Source organism: Balearica regulorum, chromosome 2 (assembly GCF_011004875.1).
Source record: "Balearica regulorum gibbericeps isolate bBalReg1 chromosome 2, bBalReg1.pri, whole genome shotgun sequence".
NCBI classification, from domain to species: Eukaryota; Metazoa; Chordata; class Aves; order Gruiformes; family Gruidae; genus Balearica; species Balearica regulorum.
In genome coordinates, this window is record NC_046185.1 from 26,922,352 (window position 1) to 26,945,432 (window position 23,081).

A 23,081-nucleotide genomic window follows, 5' to 3' on the forward strand; every position below is an offset into this window, starting at 1 on the left:
TAAATGTAATGTGTATGGAATCACTACAAATAGGAGTATTCTTTTGCAAAATGTCATACTCTTTTTATAACAAGTGTAACACCAATTGCTAAACAGATATCTTCTCTTAAGTAATGTTTTTGTAAGTGAGTTTTGGCCTAGCACATTTTGATTCTTTTTCCCATCGAAGCTGTGACAAACTGGGAATGGAACCTTTGACATTTTTAATAGACTCTTTTTGCTCGAAAAAACCAAATTTACATAAGTATGAAGTCTTTTAAAAAAACGTTAAGTTTTGCAATCCTTGAAATTTTCACTTTTTTTCCTGGCTGTCATGAATACATTTAATGATAATCTTTTCGACTCTTCAGATATTTAAAAACATTTTACATCTAGAAAAAGTGAGTAGACTTTTTGCTAGAGGAGCAAATGCAAATATTTAGTCCTTAATAATCTCACCAAATTTTAGGTACTTAGTGGAGGTTTAGGAGCATAGCAAGATTGCCGGGGGTGATTTGGATTCCTTACCATTGCATCTTTTTCTTTGTTCACTGTAAAGGGAGCGGAGGTGGCCTCTTGCATAACTTCGTTGTCTCACTTACCTTCCTGAAATCAGGTGGAACTAATCTGGATTGTTGATGAAATTTATTTTTTTTGTAGTATGTCGCCTCAGGAGTTTAAAACATCCAGGAGAATATGCTGAGTATTCATATGAACTATTACCTGTGTACTACTTTTGTTAAATAAATTTAGAGCTAATTTCATGGGGTTTGTAGGCACTGTATAAGTAACAAATAACAGAGCAGCTCCCTTCCCTGGAGTGCAAAGGGCAGTTACTGGAAATAACAATGTGCGTTTTGTTTCTAGTGCTTACATGAAGCTATGAAACAGCCTGATATATGTCAAAATAAAAGTTGTAAATCCTGGATGGTTTTAATCTTGGGATATGGTACAGTGAGTGGTTCTTGTCCTTGTGTGGAATGCCCAGATTATTTGAGCAGTATTTGTTTCGACTGGAGTTATGGATCCCATTTTTTGATTCATTTTCCCAAATTTAACTGAATTTAAATCATGTCTGCTGCTTTCAAGGTTAAATTAAGTAAAGAGATGTTAAATTCCTTATATTAAAAGAAAATTAAATAAGTCCCCAAAGAAAGTAGAGCTAGACTCTGCAAGAAGCACCGTGGGCAGGTACTCTTTCTTTTGAAATAATAGTCTCATCCTTTGAGAGAGACTTTTCAGAGGAATGGTGAAGACCACTGTAAGACTTATCAGTAGAACATGAATGTGATTTTCTTTCAATTTTTTTGTTTGTGTGTTCTTTATAAGTGGTACTAATAAAGTTTTTAAAATTCTTTCTCTTGGCCAAGTATGGTTAAAGGATTCAGCTGCATTATTCTTGCAATTTTAGCTGCAGGTTACTTCCCTTGCATTTCTTCCACTGCTGTACAGACAGACCTTAGTTACTTCAGCTGTACACCAAAAAAAGCCAATTAAAATAACCAACAGCAATGATTTCCAAAATACCTACATGCAGACAGCTTCCCACTTTAAATGCAGTGCTACCAGTTCTTTGGAATAATTTGATGTTTGCAGAGGATCTGATGTGCTCCTTGGATTTTACCCGAAGAGGATAAAAATCTATTTTTGCTCTCTTGTAACTTGTAAGGATTTTAATATCCATTATTTATTAAACTGTGAGCTATATCATCCCTGTACTTATTAGTATTTCTAAAGTCATTCAAGATATGTTTCTATGTCATTAAAGTAATTGTTTTTTGGGTTTTTTTCGGTTGATACAAGCAATGTATGCATCAAGAATAGTGAGTTGGGATTTAAACACTCCTGTGGTCAGACCTTGAATGGACGTTCAGAACTGGTTTTTATCTCACAAAATGCTGCTGACAGTTGGAGGTGATAATAGGCAATTTATTGTGTGTATTAATTATTATCAGTCACACTTATGAATAACAGAGGAGGAAAAGAAAAACCATGTATTCTTTTGAGGGTGTAAGCCTTCACAGGTGAATTACTAGAGGGGAGGAGAAAGAGGGTGAAACAACAGTGAAGGGAACCACAAAACCAAAATCATCTTTTGACCCTGTAGTATGTCTGAGATAGCAATAACCAAAAAAATCATTCCAGTGGGCTTCGCTTTATTTTCTTAAAACCATCTTTTGTAAAACCTTGCAAGTTGAGGAGGGCTCACGTTGCCTTCAAATGATCTGAAGTTACTCTTGAAGTATTTTTGGTAGCCTGTAAGAGCAGTGACAAGCTCCTTTACGTGTTTTTTAAATGGTTGTGTAGTCATTAAAATTCCAGGGACCTGAAGGCTGCTTGGGGTGCATGTAGCGCGGCGTGCTGCCTGTCCCTTCGGTTTGGCAGTGGAATAGAGGAAAAGTCAGATCATCCACTTGCTGACTTCAGAGGCAGAGGAGTGGCCAGAGGCAGCTGGGAAAGACTTGAGTGCAAATTTTGTTTACAGTAGCGTTAAGATGGCCAATTATTCTAGGATGACCTTGCTAATTTAAACGTGGCAATGGCACTTTTCAAATTGTTTTGTGACTCATAAAGGTTCCAGGCTTTTCCTTTATGGAAATCTGATCAGAAAGTTATGTTGGAAACCACTCTTACAGTAAGGTTCATAAATAATAAATATTATCTCTTATTAATCCATATTTTAGTTTAACTCTGGCTTGTTGCTTCCTCAGGGAATGCAGGATTCTTAACAAGAGAAGGTGATGAGCCGCAGTCCCTGAGGAATTAAATTGTGAAAACAATCTCAGTTTCGTACATGCTAATATAGATCTGTTATTCCCTTTCCACATCTATCACAACACATTTTAAATTGTGGCTGATCTTTTATGCAAATAGCTGTCTTATTAGACATTGCGGCTGTATGTGCTAATGTCTCCATGGGTTTCTCGGGCGTTTGCTATCTAACCATCAAAGCGGTGGAAATGAATGATGATTACTGCATCCCTTTGAAGAACAAAGAGGAGTCGAGGTTCTAGATGCGGGAGTCAGTGACACCAAGCCATGCGGGCACACATGAGCATTTCAGTGGTTCATATTAAGTCGGGAAATAATTTTTGCCTGCGTTTTCTTCTTGTGTTTTATTGGCACTGCTAAAACTGCAAACATCTTTCACAGCTGACATTTTGTTACAAAACATTAGTAGGCTATTGAAATTGCAAAAGGCAAGACAAAACAGTCTCTAACAGTGGCACAAAAAAGCCAAGAACTAGTTTTGCAGTGTAAAATGTATCTGTTATCTCGTCAACTAGCTGAAAGTTCAAATTGTGCTTTTATTTTCCACACTCATTATTCTGATGTGAACCTTATGTGGGAAATACAACTCAGTCAAGAGAATAGCTGGGACACAGAAGGAGAAAAAACCCCAGTGGATTACAGTTCACTGCTTATGTTTTTTATGTGAAATGGGAGTATTCTCTAAATTAAACCAAAGTAATGTATGGAAACATTAAAAGACTATAAATGAGTTTTCAGTTCGGATTAAAAAAATAACATCAGTCTTTTATACCTTGTTATTATTCCTGAATACTTTTTAAAAAGGTTGCTGATTTTTGAGCACTGAAGTTCATTTTCTGCCCTGTGTCCCACACTTTAGACTAAGGAGCCTGATTCCAGCTCTGTTGTTCCAGATTTGTCACTTGACATTAATTGCCAATAATTCTTATGGAATAGATAAATAGAAAAGAAGAAACTTTTGTGGTTTTAAAATGCATGAATAACTGGTGAGATCATTCCTGCAACTATACTTTAAACTTTGTTTGAAGCTATAAAGGAAATAATGGTGGACGTTTAAGGTTGTGAAGCTGACGGTAGTCCATCCAGCAGTGCCCCGGCATGCTTTTTGGCCCGTGGTTTGGCAGTGCAGTGCCTTCAAGGGCTGTATTTCCTAGACAGCATGCCTTGGCAGAGCCCAGGGAAGCTCGTCTTGCTGTAGTGTAGCTGGTTATGCCTAACAGAAAAATAAAACTTGCAGATACTCCAAGGCCACATCTGCTCAATCTGCAGACAGTTTGTGGCTACCCAGGATGGTTCAGCCAAAGTTTTTGCCCTTGGCACTGCACTCGCCAGGGCCAGTTGGGAAAAGGCAAATGTTGGCTGGTGTGCGTCTCCTGCACTCGAATGGTGAATCTGGCATTTCTGGAAAATGTCAGTTCTCTTGTGAGAGCAGGGGTTGGTGTTGGGTGCTCGTGTCATAAGGATGGTCAAGCAATGGGGTTTATCGTCGCTGTGATGAGTGATGTCTTCAGCCCAGCCACAATGACTGAAAACCAGTGCTTTGAGCAACAAGCATGACTATAAAAGCCAGGTATTTTTTGGCTGTGGAAAAGGGTGAAACGGGCGTGTTTGTAGAATCTTACTGTATCTTTTGAGTGGTAGCCCTGTCAGAGGACGGAGAAGAGACCATAAGGTTTTGCACATTAAATGGGTATATTGGGGTTTGCTAGAATGCTACTCAGATGACGCTTGTTCAGTTACATGGATGGTGTGGGAGCACCAAAATACCGAAAAGAGCGTCTTTGGGTGAGCGATAGTGCAGTTCCCTGTGCAATCCTAGTGTCACCTGCTTGCGCTGTGCAACGTGAGAAGCCCATTCCCGAGTCAGGATGGTTGTTACCTAAACACATTGCAGGCGATTTAAACTCTCAGTACTTTGGCTGAGAGATGTAAAATGGGCACAGCCCCAGCTCTCACCTTTATTCTCAATTTTTTATTTTTTTTTTTTTTCATTCGCAGATCGCTAGAGTCCATGAGGGGAGTGTGTTTTAGTTATCTGTTCCTCTCTTTTCCTCAGGGTGGTTGAGGGGCTGTGGCTGCAGGTGGGTTTCCTGAGCAGTTCCACCTGTGGATGCACACATGCCTAGTCCTGCCGCAGGCTCCCGGGTGTCCCGTAAATGCGGTTGCCAACAATAGAAGCAGCTCACAATATTCCATTCACTCCCTGGTTTACTAAAGAAAAAAAGATATAGGAATGTAATTCAATGCTAACAAATGCTGAATTACAGTGTAATCAGTTTAAATCCTTTTTTTTTTTCTTTTTTTTTTTTATTCAAACTAACAGGCGTTCTGTAATGCTAATAACCCATGCAATGGGGAAAAAGGTATGTTTACAATTTACCTAATAGTCTTCAGAATAGTGATGATTAGCACCAGTGTCTCACTGTACTCTGGGACGGCTTATGTCTTTGTGTATAATCATGTAAATGTTGCTTGGTAAATTTTTTTGTGATGTTATAAGTCATTGATGTAGGAATAATGCTTTTTTTCTTTTTTTTTTTCCTGATACCGACAGTGATATTTGGATTGAAACGATGGGTAGAAAAGATGCCTCTACAGCAAGGACTCCTGTTGACCAGTACAGGAAACAAATAGGTAAGAAATCTGAAGAAAAGTTTGTATGCTTAAAAAAAATATCTATTTTTTTCAGCCAGAGCAGTTAGAATAACAAAATGTATTATTCCTCTTCAAAAACTTTTGTTTTGCTTGCAAGTGGTGCAAAATAATGCACACTCCAGGGAAACGTGTTTTATATGCTGCTGACTAATTCATTCAGCAAAACCTTTTATGAAGACAGTGTTTTGAGTAACTTGAAAAAGTCCATGTTCTGTGTTTGGAAATACTAGTGAAATAATGCAGTGCAGTGGCTCCACGATGTTTCTGAACTGTTGGAAGTTTTCTGATTTTCCTCTGTGTCTCCAGTTTAAAATATGGTTATTTCTAACAAAATACTCTTCCTGCTACATAACAATTTTTGATACATTGAATGCTACAGACCGTAACATTGTATAACATTGTATATTCTCACACTAATGGAATACTTTTAACATGTTAATCGTTTATTTTCCTAGGTCTTTTTCTGGTCCGTTGTATATGTAGGTGACTTGTGTACAAAGTACGCACATGCACACACACGAATACAGACATGTACACTCACACAGATACCTATGTAGCAGATTCAAATCCCTATTTCTTTGCTTAAAGGCAGAGGTAAGTGACTAATTTTTGGAATCCGTATATGAGGATTCTCTCTCCCTAGGTGTTAAATAATGTTATAAAACCGACATAATATTTTAAAAGTGTGTATATAAAATGAAGTACCTTAATCTATACTCAGTTATTTAAGTAAATGACTTTGTTTTACAGTTGCTAAGCACCCACATCTGTGTTTAAATATGCAGAAAAATAGCAAGTGTCTGTGAAAAAAGGCTGTTTATAATATACATTCTCATCGTGAACGAGCTAGGTGTATGTGAACAATCTTATTTTTATCATGTCTTAATTTTTTTAGTGCTGCCTTATTATTTTAATATAACTTTTAATGGTCTATTCTGCATTTAAAGTTGAAAGGAAGGGACTATTTTGTATTTTATTTGTTTTAGATAGCTGCGTAATGCTCTATATTTCCTAATCTTGGGCACTTAACGTGGTTGGCTTCCTCGGCTCATTCTCTGAGATGAAACATGGCTGAAAACTTCTGAGTGCCTTTACAGATGGGAAGCAGATATACTGGAAGAATGTTTAAATAGATGGGCTCTCTGCTTTTGTGCAATTTAGGTTTTGTGTAGAAAACCTTGCAAGAAAACTATTGCCCAGCAGAAGATGACACCACAAATATTTCACCCAAATGGGTTTGGTCAGAAGTGGGAGCCCTGCAGCTCATCTTCGGGACGAGTCATCTCATGTAACTGGGTGCATGGAGAGGGCATGATTGCATCAGCTTTCCGGCATTTTCTCTGCCTGTTTTTCATGGTGGTCACTTCTTTTTCAGTCACCTCCTTCTGGGTTGCTTTTCTTCCTTTTCTGAACACCTTCAGGTGACCACAGTTGGAGTCATTTTTGGAAGTCCTCTGCGGAGTGAAAGAGACTGGTGATCTCCAGCAGGATCCCCAGAGAGCAGGCTGGGCTGCTGGAGGACCACAGGGATGTGAAGCTGCATCTAAGTATGAGACTCACAAAATTACCTCCTGCTCTTCCATAGTTTGGGCTATTTCTTGCACGTTACCACCATGCGGCACCATTGTTGTATGTCTCTCACCTGTGAGATGTCAGGGCTGATCAGCTTGTGCCTTCAGCAGAGGAGACAACTGGTGCTGTAGCAAGGGGGCGAGAGGATTTGTATCAGGGCCCAGCACTCAGAGGGATCCTGTTATGTAGCTGACTCTCTGGTTTCGGGCTAGCACATTGTCTGAACAATTTGGCACCTTACCTGTTATACGATGCAGCACCGTGATCCATCGGGTACCGCAAAGTACAGTGTCTGAGGAGGCTCGTAATAAGCTCATTTTCCTGAGATGCAACGCGTCACTCTTAACTTGAAAAAAGCAAATGTTAAAAATTATTTCAGGGAAGAATCTCACGCTGGCAGGCAAATAAACTATATAACCTAGAAGGTGTTTCCGTGATTGTAGTATTCCTTAGACGACAGAGAGCAAGAACTAAAATAGACTATCCACTGATGACGGTTGTTTCAGCTCCCACTCTGGTCATTCACTGACATAGCCATAGAGTTTGCCAATGGAAATTAGTTCTCTGATCTCACCAGTGAACTTCATGAATGTGAGAGGGGGGAGTTGAAAATGTATGGACACGGTTTTATACTTTAATGTTGTGGACATGTTTGAGGTTTATGGATAAGCATTTTGGGCTAGCTTTAGGCCTGGTAGCTGAGCTCAGTGGAGCTATCCCTTCAGTCTCATTATGCCTTTCAGTGCATTATAGGACAAATAGGTGTATTATTGACAAACATTGTCCAATAAAGATCTTGTCTTGCCATAATAAATACGGAAATCTTTCAATTTTTTGAAAACAGCCAGTTGCCCAGGACAATGTCTAGATGGCTTTTGAGTATCTCCAGAGAAGGAGACTCCACAACCTCTCTGGGCAGCCTGTTCCTGTGTTTGACCACCCTCAATGTAACAAGGGTTTGGGTTTTTTTATATTTAAATGGAACCTCCTGTGTTTCAGCGTGTGCCCATTGCCTGGTCCTGTCATTGAGCACCACTGAGAAGAGCCTGGCTCTGTCCTCTTTGCACCCTCCCTTCAGGTATTTATATACATTGATGAGGTCTCTCCTGAGCCTTCTCTTCTTGTGGGCAAACAGTCCCAGGTCTCTTAGCCTTTCTTCATAGGAGAGATGCTCCAGATCCTTAGTTTTAACTCCTCTTGATCTAATTCTTCATGGTTTGATTTCATTCATGTACTTATTGAAAATTATACAGGAAGAATTTCAATTTTGTCTTAAAATCTGTTCATCAAATAAGGCCTAGATTTGGCAGCTTAGGTACTTTTGCAGGGATGCTTTAGTGTGAGGCTGTTCCGTAGAAGACCCCCTGAAATACAGAACACAGTCATGCTCCTGGACTTATGGGAGCGTATGGGAGGGTCATTCTTGTTTGTAGGAGAACAGAGAGAGAAGGCTCATCTGCTGCGGAGATGGATGTTTGATCACCCTTTCCCAGACAGGTTATATCTAGAAACAGTGGGAAAAGGGAGGCTGCATGGGGCCTGTCTTTAAAAAAATTAATTTATCAAACCCATTTAAAGTTTTAAATCCATGCTTGGAGTGATAGTTGTCCTTCCTTTCCAGGCGTTCGGTATCTGTGGATTCTTGAAAATATTATGATGGATGCTGGCTTAACAGCTATCTCTTTCTGACTAATGGCGTGGCATTATTTTTTAGCGCACAATTCAATGTTTTCTAGCCTTGCTGGATAGAAGGTAACCAGATTGAAACATTTTTAATACCTTTTTTTTTGATGGAAAATGGCAGTCTTCATGGAACAACATGTCACAAAGTCATGTCAACTTCAACACAATTTTCAGTTAGATGTTTAGTGGAGTAATTTGAAATAAAAGCAGATTTTTAATTTAATTTTGTTCCAAGCTTTCTGTTTTGTTCTGAGTTTCCATACGGCACACCACATGTTTGCCCTGTGCCATGGTTCAAGTTCATGTTGATCACTTCAGTTCAGCCGTTTGCCTTTTTCTCTCCTCCGTGAGCTCAGGATTGCTCGCGTCTTGTTTGCCGCTGTGCCGTTAGCGGTTGCTGTTTGCTTCAGTAGCGTTTTCAGAGGATTCCCCCGGCATAGAGATTGATATTGCTCTTCTCTGTCAGCTGGCTTTCAGCCATCTCTCCTGCCACCAGCCAAAATTTGTCTGTAGTGTCTCTTGTTCAGCAAGTGCTCCGGATTCCGACAGCGGCGCTGCCTTTTCCGAGGGGAGCAGAGGCAGCCTTTCAGTTATCAGACCAAACTGGCACTGGCTTCGTGAAGACTGTCCCCAAGTGGGACAGGGAACAACAGCAGCAACCTTTTCAAACTGGCTCAGGCTGTGCCTGGAGGAGGGCGGATGGTGCTGAGGGAATCTCTCCCTGTTCAGTTCCTCGTGAGCAGCCAAGGCTCTGGAGGAGGCACGAGGAAAAGTAATTTTAACACTCTTTATTCAGCTTGCTCTCACATACCCAAATATATACCTGTAGTGCAGCAGCAAATGGGGCTGCTCTTCTGCATAATGTTTCCTTCTCACGGCTGCTGTTTATGCTGCTGTGCTTAATTTGCTGGGATCGGAGGAAAGGTGTGAGGCAGTATGCATCTTTCTGCATTTATGCAGCTTTGCTCCGCAAATGCTGTGTAAATAGCAACAGGTTTTGCACCATATTCGCTTTGTTTACTGTTATGTGCGCTTTAAGTTCCCAGAACAATTCCACATGTATATTTTCCATCCTTCTTCATCTGGTGTGTCGCTTGCTCGGCATGGAAGCTGTAGGATTTGTGGGTAGTGTTCATGACTCGTGTGATTGCGGGATCCTAAGCAGGCATACTGAGAGGATTATAGCATAACTAAAACCTGGTCTACAAATCAGGAATAGACATACTTTTGGCTCCCATTACTATTGTGTTGCTGTAGCATAATTTTATCATAAGAAGAGGTTGTTTGCCAGTCATTCAACCTCCAATTTGTAGACTCAAAGGTCTGCTTATTGTCTGCTCTGTATCTTCTGACTTGCTGGCTTGATCCCTCAGGAGCTGGAGCTTATATAGGCATAGCCCGGGGATCTCTGGGGTAAACAAAGCTCCTCACGTTCCCCGGGAAGGAGGAAAAGTTATGAATGAAAATAAATTCTCTTTTTGTTTTGGAAAGCACAAGGTGCTAGGCTGAGCACCATGGCGCAATGGTGGAGGTGGTACTCGTGGGTGTAGCAGACACAGAGCGATGGAGCGGTGAAGGGGACATGGAGGGAGTCCTGAGACCCCGGCTGTAGCAGCACAGGAGGGGAGAGATGCCCATGTGAACTAACAGCTAAAGCTCTGTGGGTAAAGTCACCCCTTTTTTAAAATTCCTCAGTGTAGGGAACTGGTGGATCATCCAGAAGAAAGGCACCTCATCGTAGTGCCAGGGCTTACAGTCCCGCTGTAGCCCTGATGAGATGGAGAAGAGCTTTTCTCAGTGTGACCATGGTGGGCAGAGCTGGGCTCTGTTGCCTCCCAGCCTCCTGCAGAGCATAGCTCAGCTGGCTGATGGCTGATGGCAAAGGAAAGCAGTGCCCGTCTCCCAAACCAGGAGCTGCTTGTGGTAATATGGTTGCACTGACAATAGGAAGGAATAGACCTTGGTGGGATGGATGGATGGATGGATGGATGGATGGATGGATGGATGGGGACTACAATGTCTCTAGGGTTCCCACCTCCAGCTACCAGCTCAGTCGTGAGCACGGACATGTTGCCTCCCTGTCTCCAGAGGAAAGCCCTTCTTGTGGCAGATTGCCATCTCCACTTTCCCACTGCTAAAAGTGTCTTTACTACCTCGCCTTTTTCTCTGTTTTCCATTATTGTTCACCTTCTCTATGTTTTTTACAGAGTTAATGTCCCTCCACCTTCCTTATCCAGAGTAGTGCCATTACATACTCAAACTGGCTGCTAACAGTCTTCCTTTTCAGCTCAAAAAAGGAAAAAATGTTACATTTTGATACTTTCTTCCAAAATATATTACATACTTTGAAGTGAAACGTGATTGTTTTGTTTTGGATCAGGAAATGTTTATCAGCGTCAAAATTTTAGATTTCATTTCTGAAACAACAGCAGCAACAGCAAAAAATGTTTGGACTGAATTTGTGCTGAAAATTTCAAAATTGCACCATTTGTCACAAAGCAGGAATCCCTATCTTTTTTGTCTGATAAGAGGCACAGGACCAGAAGGCAACATTTGCATCATCAAGATTGCTCTCCACTGTCACAAGCAAAGATGTAGCAAGACTGGTGCCAATGGAATGAAAATTCTCCAATCTATTTTTTTAATTAGTCATCTTCCCCCCCCCCCCATATTTGATGTCAGTCACATATTTATTGGGGTAAAGTACAGAAACAAATACTTGCTATTCTAAGTTGAGACAAAAAGGGGAGAGACCTCTCCTACTATTTATTCAGAATGTAAAATCAACCCAAGAAATAGGCAGTTCCAGTGCGCGGCATGGCCTTTTTTATTTTTTGTATATGGAACATTACATTTACTCTCTTGAATTTTTCTAATAAAAATGTACTACTAAGCACATAATAAAGAGAAGTAGGAAAAAACCCCTCCTTTTGCTATTATGTGTGACTGTTGGCAAGTTTTGGAATCTTTTCCTACGCTGCGTTTCATACTTCACAATGATATGCCATGGATACCACGTGTAGTCACTTTTCTTTTGTTTGGGAGGAGGTTTTATGAAGAATGAATGTCACAAAAATTGAACTAGATCTTTTGGTCAGCGATTGCTGTTTTGATTTCAGTTTTGTGCCAGTGGCATCACTTGTTGGAAACTAAAGCAGGAGCAGCTGAGGAAAACACTGTTGTGGAGTGAAGCCTCGTCTGGCTGTACTAATTTAATCCACATTTTGTGACGATTGGGATGTTTTTAAATATGTTCTGTGAAGGCTGATGATGGATTTTAAGCACATACAGTATGTGATCACTTATTTTTTAAAGTCCAAAGTAGTAAAGCTATATTTTATTGCCTTGGCTTAGAGCATAAAAGGTGATGGTAGATCTGGATATGTACTTATGTTTGTGTGGATATTATTTAGTTTTCATTTGCCTGGCAGACACGGCCCCAGCCTGAGCAGGGACGGAAGGGATGGCTGCAGAGCCGGGGGGCTGTGGGAGTGTGTACACACACCGTGCAGAGATGCTGAGGAGGAAGGTGGTGTATCTAACCCTTGGCTCCCATCCTCCCCTCTCCACAGCAAAAGCCTAGAGTTTCTTTGAATTTGTTTGATTATACTACTTTTACTATACGTTTATACTATGCTTGTGTAGTACTTTTATACAGATGGAGACTCATAGTCTGCTCTTATTTTAATCTCATCAACAATATCACCATTGCACTCAGTGGAGTCACTACGAATTTTTTTGTAGGTGTAAATGAGAGTGAAATTTGATACGCTGTTTCCAATTGCTGAACTGCATTTCAGCATGGTGTTATTTCAAGCACTTGCACTTTCTTTAAGGTATCTGGTGTCTACAGAGCTCTTGCAATGATACATATTTGTGCTTGTCCTTACTCTCAGCTTCTGATCCATTCTTCAATGGATTCATTTCTGCAGTCAAAAAAAAAATCAACCTAAACTAACGTCTTTGCATCCTCTCCAAAATACATAAAAATTTCACTATACACACATAAGTATGTATATATTACATTCAGAGGCAGAGCAGTTTAACATTTTTAGAAATTCTTTCACCTTTGAAAATCTTAGCTCGTATGTGCGAAGGGTGGCCTTCAAAGTAGTCATATCTCAATGTGAATCTGTAAATCTAACTTTAGACACCCATTTCTAAAAAATCTCAGACATAATTTTTCTGTGTATACAGTCTTCATATATATGTGTTCTCTGCGTGTGGTGCACGTGCTTACATTTGTATATTATGTCAATATAAATGCAAGGAGAGTTGGACAGTGAACTACAAATCTGATTTCCTCTTATTTCATCATAAGGCAGCAGTGCAGAAGGCATACGAATTAAATGCCCAGTGCACATGCATCTATCAAGATGTGCTTGACAGATGTTTAAGGCAGACATAATGCATAGTTGTAACAGCATTTCTTTAGTTACAATGAATGCTATGAGATGTAGCGCTATTTTCTTTATTTTGGTGCAGTTAAGTTCTGTCCAGCCGTTGTCCCACAGTGGAGGGTGGCAGTCTAGTTAAACCGCCGCTGCTCCTCCACTGCCTGGACTGGCAGAAAGGAAGGCAGCAAGGAGTCTGGGGAGCATTGCAGGGAGCAGTGGTCTAAGAATAAAGACATAGAGTCCCCTTGGCTTAATTTAAGAGGGTTAACTGCAAGGACTTTTGTATTTCATGCTTCAGGATGTGACCATGTGCATTATGTAGTTCAGCAGGTATCGCACCTATTTATGACCTTAAAAAAAATGTGTTAGGTGTCTGTGTTCGGGGCAAGCATGGCCATAGAGCAGTCGTCTGGCTTTTTGTAATGAATTTGTTCACATCAGTGATTGCTATCATGCGGTCCATTAATTGCATGTTGTCAGGGATTTGTGTAACTGATTTATATTAAAAATATTTCTTTCAGTGGAAGCTTTTGTGTCTGTTATGCCTTATTTTGGAAGAAAGTTAGGAACTGGTTACATTGTGGTTTTCAAGGTCTTGAACTATTTATGGGATTGTCTGCTAGGCCCTACATATTACTTGCAGGCTTTAAGTGTTGGATGGGAAATGAAGTAACAGGGCAGTGGGAAAATGATCTTAGTAAGCTCAAACTGCTAGAATGAAAATATAAAAAGGCAGTTGCTTAATTTGAATTACAGTTACAGAAATTGCAAACATCATGCAACTAGCTTTTGCTTTTACTTGATGGTAAAGACTGATTAAAAATAAGCACTATTGAATGTATTCACACACTCAAAGTTATTTTGAGATTTTTCATTTGTGTAGCAGTTGGGTCAGTATGGCAAAGCACCACAAAGTGAACAAAGAGCTCTACAATAAGAAGTGGAATGTGAGAAATCCAGTACTCTGCCCTGATTGAGTGCTCTGGTCGCAGTTAATAAATTTACAGATAATATAAGGCAAGTCACTAATCTGTTGTTTAATCTCTGAAATACTTTACTTGAAATTTGCTCCTTGTCATCGTCCCATCTACATAGATACCCTATTTACCATGGGACCAACTGAGTGAGTTTTGCTCTGCTAAGCTATTGGTACTGTTCTAAAATGACTCATATATTAAATAATAATATTTTCGAGAGTTTTGACTGCCTGTTAAATAGGAAGGGGGTGGACAAAGCCTGCCTTTTCCTTAGTTTATTTTCTGTGAATATCTTATCATTATCACCATATCTACATTGGTGCTGTATTTGTAACAATACTAGTATCCTTGATTGTGCTATTTGATTTTTCATTAACAAAGTCACAGAAATTTTAGAATGCATGGGATTTTTTGTTAGAATTAATTTTCCTATGGTATTTTAACCGAATACCTGTGAGCTTTCTTGCTTATAAGAATTGGGGTTTGGATGGTCTAGGGTGTGATAGGTAAGAGGATTTGACACAGCTCGTCACTAAATCACTTGCTCAGGTTCAGCCTAGGTGATAGTCATGGGAAGATGGTAACTGCCTGGCAGATGTTGGGTGGCATTTATGATGCGATGTTTGTGCATTCAGTTCCTAGTGGAGAAGTGTTGAAAAACATCATTATTTGTTGGCAGTCAAAACAGACAGGAGCCGGATAATGATCTAGCATATGGAGTGAAACAGTGTCTCAGCATTAGACATGGTCCCTTCAGCTCAAGGTTATGGCATGCTGATGAGAGTGTGGCCCAGATTCCCTGAAGCTGTTGTGAGTAAGTCTGAACTCAGACGGTGCATTGAATCCCTCAGCTTTGGACCTCTTGAGCATAGTGCTTGTGTTGACCTGCCTCTTAGCAGCGCTGATTGGCCACGATGCTGTGTATTATGGCAGTGCATCTCCTGGTTTAAAGTTGGCTTGCACCTAACCAGTTCGACATCACAGGCGGAATGAGTGTGCAACTGTTTGTGTAGATCTGGCCTGAGGGACCTTCAGTCAGTGTTACTGAGGAGCTGGGAGGAGTTTTAACTTAAAGTACAATGCAGGTGGGACCTCCTAGGAGTTTTGCAGGCATTGGGTGGGGATGTGTAAGAGTCACCTCTGTAGGCTTCTCTTCTAACGGGTGAAAAGTCTGAGTTTGGGCTGGTGATTCATGTCTGCCCTTGTAGATTAAACAAGCCTGGTGCTGCTCTCTGGCACAGAGGCCAACTGGCATCAAATGACCCTGACCATACTGTTAAACTCTTTTCTCCCTAAAACAGAGTGGCTGCTTGCAAACTGCTTATTGAAAATTGTTCCAGGCCCATGTTGACTCTTGAGCCATGTGTAGGAATGGCTTGGGAGAGGACTACTCAGGGCACAAACTGTGCCAGGAACTGTTGTAACAATTGGAGGGTGCAAACCACTGAATTCCAGTTTCTGTTGGCGTATAGTACACTGGTACACCTACAACCAGATAGCCACAGGGTACAGTTTGACATTACAAAGTGACCTTCAGCAACACCTGCCTCTCTCTACTTGTACCTGTCCCCATGTTACAGTGTATACTATACCATCCTGTGGGATGGCGCAGCTGTTTGTCTGCCATTTTGATCCAGCTTGAAGAAAAAGATGAGTTGGGCAGTTTTTGAGTTGAATCAATTCCCTGATCTGCTTCATCAGCTGGCTGCATGCACAAACTGAGCTAATATGCATCGAAGCGCAGGATGGCGCACTGCAGGGACTGAAGTGCATGGCAAAACTCGGGCCAACATGTGCTGTAAGCTAGTGTTGCTCTTGAACATATTGCAAAGCCAAGCCACACCTCAAGTGAGTCTAGAAAGAGTCTTTATTCTGTATAACATGCAAATTGAACAGATTAGGAAGCATAAGAAGGATTCGCTTCCTGTGTACGCCTCCCCCAACTTCTTAGAATCACGTTTTATTTCAGTCCAGAGGCCTCTGGAGGTCAGATCAGTCCTACTGGCTGAATTAATTACTTTATGAATAATAACTACAATAGTTTAAATCCATGTATTTTTAGAGATATTTTACGCTGTCTGCAGTGAACAATGATGTTGTCTTCCATACACGTGGAAGGTGCAACAAAACCTGGATGCAGTTCTTTTTTTGGCACAGCCTTTTCCGTAACATTCAGGTGTAGTACAGTGTATTTTGCCTGCTGAACATTAGAAGGAAATGGAGTGAAGTGACTAGAAAAGATAGGCTGCAGTCCTGTGTCTTTTCTGGAATAGATAGGGACTGTGCAAACTAGAATGAACTGTACAGGGAGAAACATTGAATAAATTGCAAATCAAATAGAACTGAAGGTACTATCCTTAACATACTTCATAGTGTGAAGTGTCTCAGAAAATCAACCTGTTAAGTACAATACCAGATGGAAACGATTGGTAGAGTTACAAGAAAATCAGACTCATGTCTGTAACGCAGGAGGTTCCGTGTATCTTGACAGGCAGCTTGGAAAACCACAGACCCCATAGCATATATTCCATGGAAGAGTTTCTGTCCAAATGACTTAATGGAAAAAGCAAATATAACCTGTTGTGTTTGTGCAGAGAGGACTATCAAATTCTAATGAGTAATCGTCATGAAAAGGACAAAAAGGGAAGTGCTTTCATGTACTTTTCAGAGAGGGAGAGTAAAACATTTTTGCTGTGGCAAAAGCAGAAAAAATGTAGTCTACAGAGGATTGTCTTCCCCATCTTACTTCTATCACTAATGGGAAAAAAAAAAGAAACTAAAAGGCATAGTACAGTGTAACTTTGAAGTTAGCCTTGCCTAGCTTCTGGTTAGAGTAGGTAACCTCCAGAGGTCCCTTCCATCCTGAATTGTTCTGACATTCTCTGCCATTATTCTCATTCATTTCTGAAATGCTGGGAATATTTGCTGGCAATATCTTGGCTGGATGGTCGCACTCAGAGAGTTGCAGTCAACAGCTTGATGTCCAAGTGGAGACCCGTGACGAGTGCCATTCCTCAGGGGTCGGTATTGGGACTGGTGCTGTTTAACATCTTTGTCGGTGACACGGACAGTGGAATCGAGTGCACCTTCAGCAATTTTGCCAATGACACCAAGCTGTGTGGTGGGGTCGACATGCTGGAGGGAAGGGATGCCATCCAGAGGGACCTTGACAGGCTGGAGAGGTGGGCCCGTGTGAACCGCATGAAGTTCAACAAGGCCAAGTGCAAGGTCCTGCATGCGGGTTGGGGCAATCCCAAGCATGACTATAGACTGGGCAAGGAATGGATTGAAAGCAGCCCTGAGGAGAAGGACTTGGGGGTGTTGGTGGACGAGAAGCTCAGCATGAGCCAGCAGTGCGTGCTTGCAGCCCAGAAAGCCAACCATGTCCTGGGCTGCATCAAAAGAGGTGTGACCAGCAGGTTGAGGGATGTGATTCTGCCCCTCTATTCTGCTCTCATGAGACCCCACCTGCAGTACTGTGTCCAGCTCTGGGGTGCCCAGTACAAGAAAGACATGGAGCTGTTGGAGCAAGTCCAGAGGAGGGCCACGAAGGTGATCGGAGGGATGGAGCACCTCTCCTATGAAGACAGGCTGAGAGAGTTGGGATTGTTCAGCCTGGAGAAGAGAAGGCTCTGGGGAGACCTTAGAGCAGCCTTCCAGTACGTGAAGGGGCCTACAGGAAAGATGGGGAGGGACTGTTTGCAAGAGCATGGAGTGATAGGACAAGGGGGGATGGCTTTAAACTGAAGGAGGGGAGATTTAGATTAGGTATTAAGAAGACATTCTTTACTGTTAGAGTGGTGAGGCACTGGCACAGGTTGCCCAGAGAAGCTGTGGATGCCCCCTCCCTGGAAGCGTTCAAGGCCAGGTTAGATGGGGCTTTGGGCAATGTAGTCTAGTGGAGGGTGTCCCTGCCCATGGCAGGGGGGTTGGAACTAGATGGTCTTTGAGGTCCCTTCCAACCCAAACCATTCTATGATTTTATGATGATCAAGAAGAGCCTTGTTTAGCACAGCTGAACACAAACTAAGACAAATATGGTTCCTCTTAGTGAATATTTTGGGAGTAAACAAGACAGTATATATCCAGTCTATAACTGCCTATAAATTGTCCGTAAGGAAACATTGCTGGAAATTAGAAGGCAGTTTCTTACCAATAGGAGATTGAGCTTCTTGAGTAATGCCCTACTTGTAGTGCAAAGACAATAAAAAAACCCCTCGAAGCTCTAACTTGTTTTCCAACTGATCACTTTCTATAATCAGTTTTCAACAAAACTGAATGCTATGGGTGCCTTCAGAGTACTGGATTTCAGTAGTTCACCAAGTGCTTCCTAGTCATATGTTCCATATGGACAAAGTTTCACTGTGAAGTGGAGCAGCTTTCTGATATATTTATAGCTAGAAAATGCATTTGGAAGGATTACCATAACTTTCTGACTGTAGTTTTACTTGTGGAAAAATTAATACTGAATATTTTCACCAAAATCAAGATTTCAGGAGAACTGAAAACATGATCTTGAATTTCACAGGCTTTTTCCTTTTTGTTGAAGGGAATATGAAATTCATGCTGAAAGGGGAGAGATGAGGGAAAAGGAGCACATTTTGATCGTAACATTAACCTTTGTTTTTCAGTGCCTGTGCTCTCAACGTAATATGGTGAAACTATCAAAACATTTCCACAACATCATCTTTTCCTGTTTGTTTTTGGTTTGTTGTTTTGGTTTTTTTTGATAAACTGCTGGGTGTACATTTGGTGTTGCTTCTGGTTTTGTTCTTTATATTGTAGAAGGGCAGTACTTAACAGTCTAGTAGTAAGTACAGTGTGCAATTTCTTGGAGGATCCCCAGTTGTAAAGCTTTGACAGGACTTTCCAATGTCACCCCTTGGCCCTAGCTGTTGCAGCATGTCCCACTGGTAGGAACAGGGTGTGACTCAGGCATTCTTGTCATCAAAAAATGTCAATGGGGAACTTAAAACCAGTTCATACTAAATTCTTACAGCTATTAGCTCATCTCCAGGGGGCCAGAAAAGAGAAACGCATAATATTTGTAGGTTGTCAAAGAACCTGGAAACATACTTCATTCAGTAAGTAAATAAGAAGAGTTTGGAAACAGTTTACAGCTGGTGCCAAAGGTTGTGGAATAAGGGCATGGTAACATGGGCGATCTCCACTGCACACATTGCTCACTGAAGTGCTTTCTTTAGGTGGAGTTTTCCTTCTCCGCCTATTTATTTGTTGAACAGCATATGCAAAATCAGTTATTTCCAAAGAATTATTTTAACCTAGCTTAGCACATTTTGAAAGAAATTAATGTGGGTGTGCAGCACTAAGCGTTACTGAAATCTTCAGCATAAAATTGCTTGGATCTTGGAAGTGCACACCAGTGTGGGGGACGTTGAAGAGCTTTGTTCCCAGTAAATCTTGGAATAGGTCAATATATTGGCTAGAGTGAGTTAGAGTTGGCTGAACAGCTGGAGTAGAAAGTGATCAAGACAAATGAATTTATGTGAACATATCACAGGGACTTATCAACTAAGGGTGCCATTTGATCGTGGCGTGGAATTCTGGCCTCGGAGAAGAGTGAAGTAAGACTATTGCCATGTTTTATTTACCTCATTAAATATCTGCACTTTTCCTAACCCAAAAGAAGGAAGGCTCTTATCTAGGGCTGCTTGCACATGTGATGAATCAAAACGTGTATGTCTTGTCCAAGGTCATACCCAAAACATGTGGCTGAGGGAAGAGAAGATATTCTGGTCCTCGTCTATTACTCTGACCATAAATGCATTTTCCTTCTTCCATTGGTCCCTTGCCTCATTTACTACACTTCATTTGACTTGATTGGTGAGTCTTATCATCCATATTTACCTACTTACTGAAGGAGGAAGGGGCTTCTGAGCAGCATACATTATCATAAAATGATAAAAATTGATAAAATTCTGTATTTTGATATATATGTTAGGAGCAGACAACTTTATAATTATTTCTTGACTTTTCAATGCCTGCCTTTGCACTTGCTAGTATCCATGTCTGTATTAAAAGTACAGTTGGGTGCCTAAAGATTTTTCCTATGATATTTCTGTGGAGAAAAACAGTAAAAAATAAAGCACTAGCACATCACGGAGTCAACTGTGAGTCCTTTTGCCACACTCTGTAGCCCTTTAATTGTAAGAAGAAAAAAAATTACCAATTAGAACATGAGCGTTAAATTAGCATTGTATTTCTGCCACAGCTTTGGATTTTGCACCAAAAGAACTAAGAAGTAACTCAATGTAAATCTTCATTTCATGCATTTTTCACTCAAATGTTAGTTGCAGTAATTTTGTTTTAATAATTTATTGTTCTCTGTTCTGCATATGCAAAATCCCTTTGCTAAATTCTTAGAACTTGACATAATCAGATCCACTGGCTTTTTCTTGGATCTAGGAAAAGTACGTCTGTCATACGGACTGCGTTGTTACTGAAAGTGAAGTTGTGTTTCTTTTCTTCTGAGGAAGTGAACTGTTGAAAAACAGGCCATTGGGAGGGAGAGTGTGCGGCTTTGTTTTGTTCTGTGTTTCTATGTCTATCTATCTACAAAATGAGACATTCAGAAAAACAATACACTCCAAATGTGAGACCAACCTCTAGGTTGTGAGGAACTGAAAAATGACTCTGAAAAACAAATGCATTGACTGTTTTTCACTCCTCATGCTATATATAATGTGTCCTTTCTGGGATGCTTAAAGAACACAGTCAATCGGAGTGAGAAATGTTAATGGACAACTGTTCAGGTAGTTCACAAATAACCTCTCTCACCTGCCCTGAGCAATGCCCGTCCTGTCTGTCGGGAGCCCGCCACCACGGGAGGTGGGGGATTTTCTCTGCTGATGCTGCACATCAGGACTTTCCCGCAGGAAATGCACTGGAACTAGGACCAAATCACTGGTCACCTAATGGTGTGTGGCTGAAGTTCCGTGTCCTGTATCGCGTGCTAGACCGCACTAGGTGACTCCACAGAGAGGGACTTCTTCAGCAAGGGAAGACAGAGTGGGGAGCGGGCTTACGTTGGACCTTTGTGATCAGAGTAGTGCTCGTATAAACACTTTGTGAGGAAACAGGCATAACTAAATGTTAGTTTTCTGTTTAATTCTGTTTAATTTTGTATGCTTTTAATTCCAGAAACTGAAATTGCTTTGTGCATGGCTTTATAAATATTTAACACACATTTTTAATGAATAAGAAATTGACTTTAAGGGTCAGTAGCAGATTCGGTTACTTTTTCAGGTACTTTTTTTAATTGTTTCTCATTATATTTGTAAATGTAATTTTAAAAATCTTTAAAAAGAAATTAATATAGGCCATCAGAGAATCATCTCTAATAGATAACACTCATGAGTGTTTTTCACTTCTATTACACCATTAGACCAGGATCTCAGAGTTTTTGATGAGTACCAAAGTCTTGCAAGGAAAAGAGATTTCCCAAGGTCATACAGTAATTTTATGGAAGATTCAGGAACAGAAAACAGCTCCATGTTTTATCTGCTCTAGTCAAATAGTTTTCCAGATGGTAGACTATTTTCCTCAGCAGTCTCTCCAGCTCTTGTGTGTTTCCTACAAGAGGCAGCGTACTTAAAAGATCATCCTGTGGAATAAAGTTTTGGAAAAAATGATGCTGGGAGCAATCCTTGTTTCTTTGAATAAATTGCCCTAATACATGATTTCACTATTTAAATTGTTTATAATATAGTCGTGTTCAAAATAGGACTATTACTGAAACCGACTGACTTTATTCTATAAAAAATCAACAGAGCACTGATGCTGGTGCAAATGATGAAATAAAATCAAAAGGTCTCAGATAAACTCATTACCATCACTCTGATGGCAAAGTGATTGGAAAAATACAGCATTTAAGTTACTTGACAAATTTATATGCCTGAAGAGAAGATGTGAAGTAAAGCCTAGCTATTCTTCATTATATATTGAAGATTGCAGTATTTGTGAATGATATCAGACATTCACCTGTAAGGCAGCAAGTCCAGTCCTGAAGTCAGGAGTAAGATGCCATTGTTTTACATGTTTTAATACACTACATGCATACATATGTAGTTCCTCTTCTATGAGCCTTCAGAAAGGGAAAAGAAAAAGATGGAGTAGTATGTCTAGAAAAATAAAGATAAATTTTAAAGTTAGCCAGGCTGCTCTATCCTATTCTCTTAACACAAACACGGATCTCACCACTGGCTGTAGCCCAGTTTGGCTTTTGAAGATAAAATTGTGTTTCCTAATATGCCTTCAAGACATTATTACACCTTTAGTTCTGAGGTCCATAAACCATTGCTCTGGATGCTCATAAATATGCATTTCCTTTACACTTTCAAGTAAGCTGCTATTGCTGTCATTCACTTTTAGTTAAGACCTGTCAGGTGGTGTTTCTTTTGAAGGAAAGAAGTTTAAATTATGGGTGAACTGAAGATATGTGGTTCTTAGGAGTGCTAAAATTATGAGTGAGTTGGAGAGATTATTCCTCACGAGTAATTTTAGGATCCCAAGGGATAATGGTGATGTGTACAAGAGATGTTCCCTTCTCTGCTAATTCCATTAAAAGCCTCTGATTTCTGTATTGCTGGAGTGAGACTCCAAAAACCTGCTTTTCCATCTTACATAATCACTTTCACAGTATCCTGTAACATCCACCTCTGCTAAGACTGTCAGTGCATTGACTCCTGGAGTGACAGTGATATATAGGTCTGACAAAGCATCCTTCGCAATATGCTTCATTGAAGTGAGAACTGCAAATGCTGACAGTATTACTGGAAACCTTTTACTTAGGCAGAATTAATAAATTACAACTTGTGTTTTGGGATGGTCTAGTAATATACAGCTGGTCCAGAATGATATGACTTGCTAGTAAGGAATTACTGCATCTTGGCAGACAGCATCCAATTTATTTTCAATTCTGAGAAAAGCATTATCCACTGGATAAGACACTGGATCAGGAGTTAAGGCATTCAGGATCACGGTTGTGCCATTCAGGATCACGATTGTGCCATTCTTCTGGTGCCTG

At 40.6% G+C, this 23,081-nt stretch overlaps 1 protein-coding gene and 1 long non-coding RNA gene across 5 annotated transcripts in view; both read left to right on the forward strand.

Annotated features, from left to right (window-relative positions):
• TRIQK (triple QxxK/R motif containing) overlaps positions 1-23,081 on the forward strand; it is a 63,572-nt gene that overhangs the window by 12,778 nt on the left and 27,713 nt on the right. For all 4 annotated transcript variants that reach the window (XM_075743730.1, XM_075743732.1, XM_075743733.1 and 1 more), the window contains one exon: positions 5,306-5,385. In XM_075743730.1, coding sequence (XP_075599845.1) covers positions 5,325-5,385 — 61 coding nt within the window. In that variant the 5' untranslated portion in view covers positions 5,306-5,324. The remainder of the gene's footprint in view (positions 1-5,305; positions 5,386-23,081) is intronic.
• LOC142600333 (uncharacterized) lies at positions 5,395-7,991 on the forward strand. Its single transcript, XR_012833764.1, has 3 exons — positions 5,395-6,000; positions 6,568-6,702; positions 6,828-7,991. It is a non-coding gene; the product is annotated as an uncharacterized LOC142600333 (long non-coding RNA).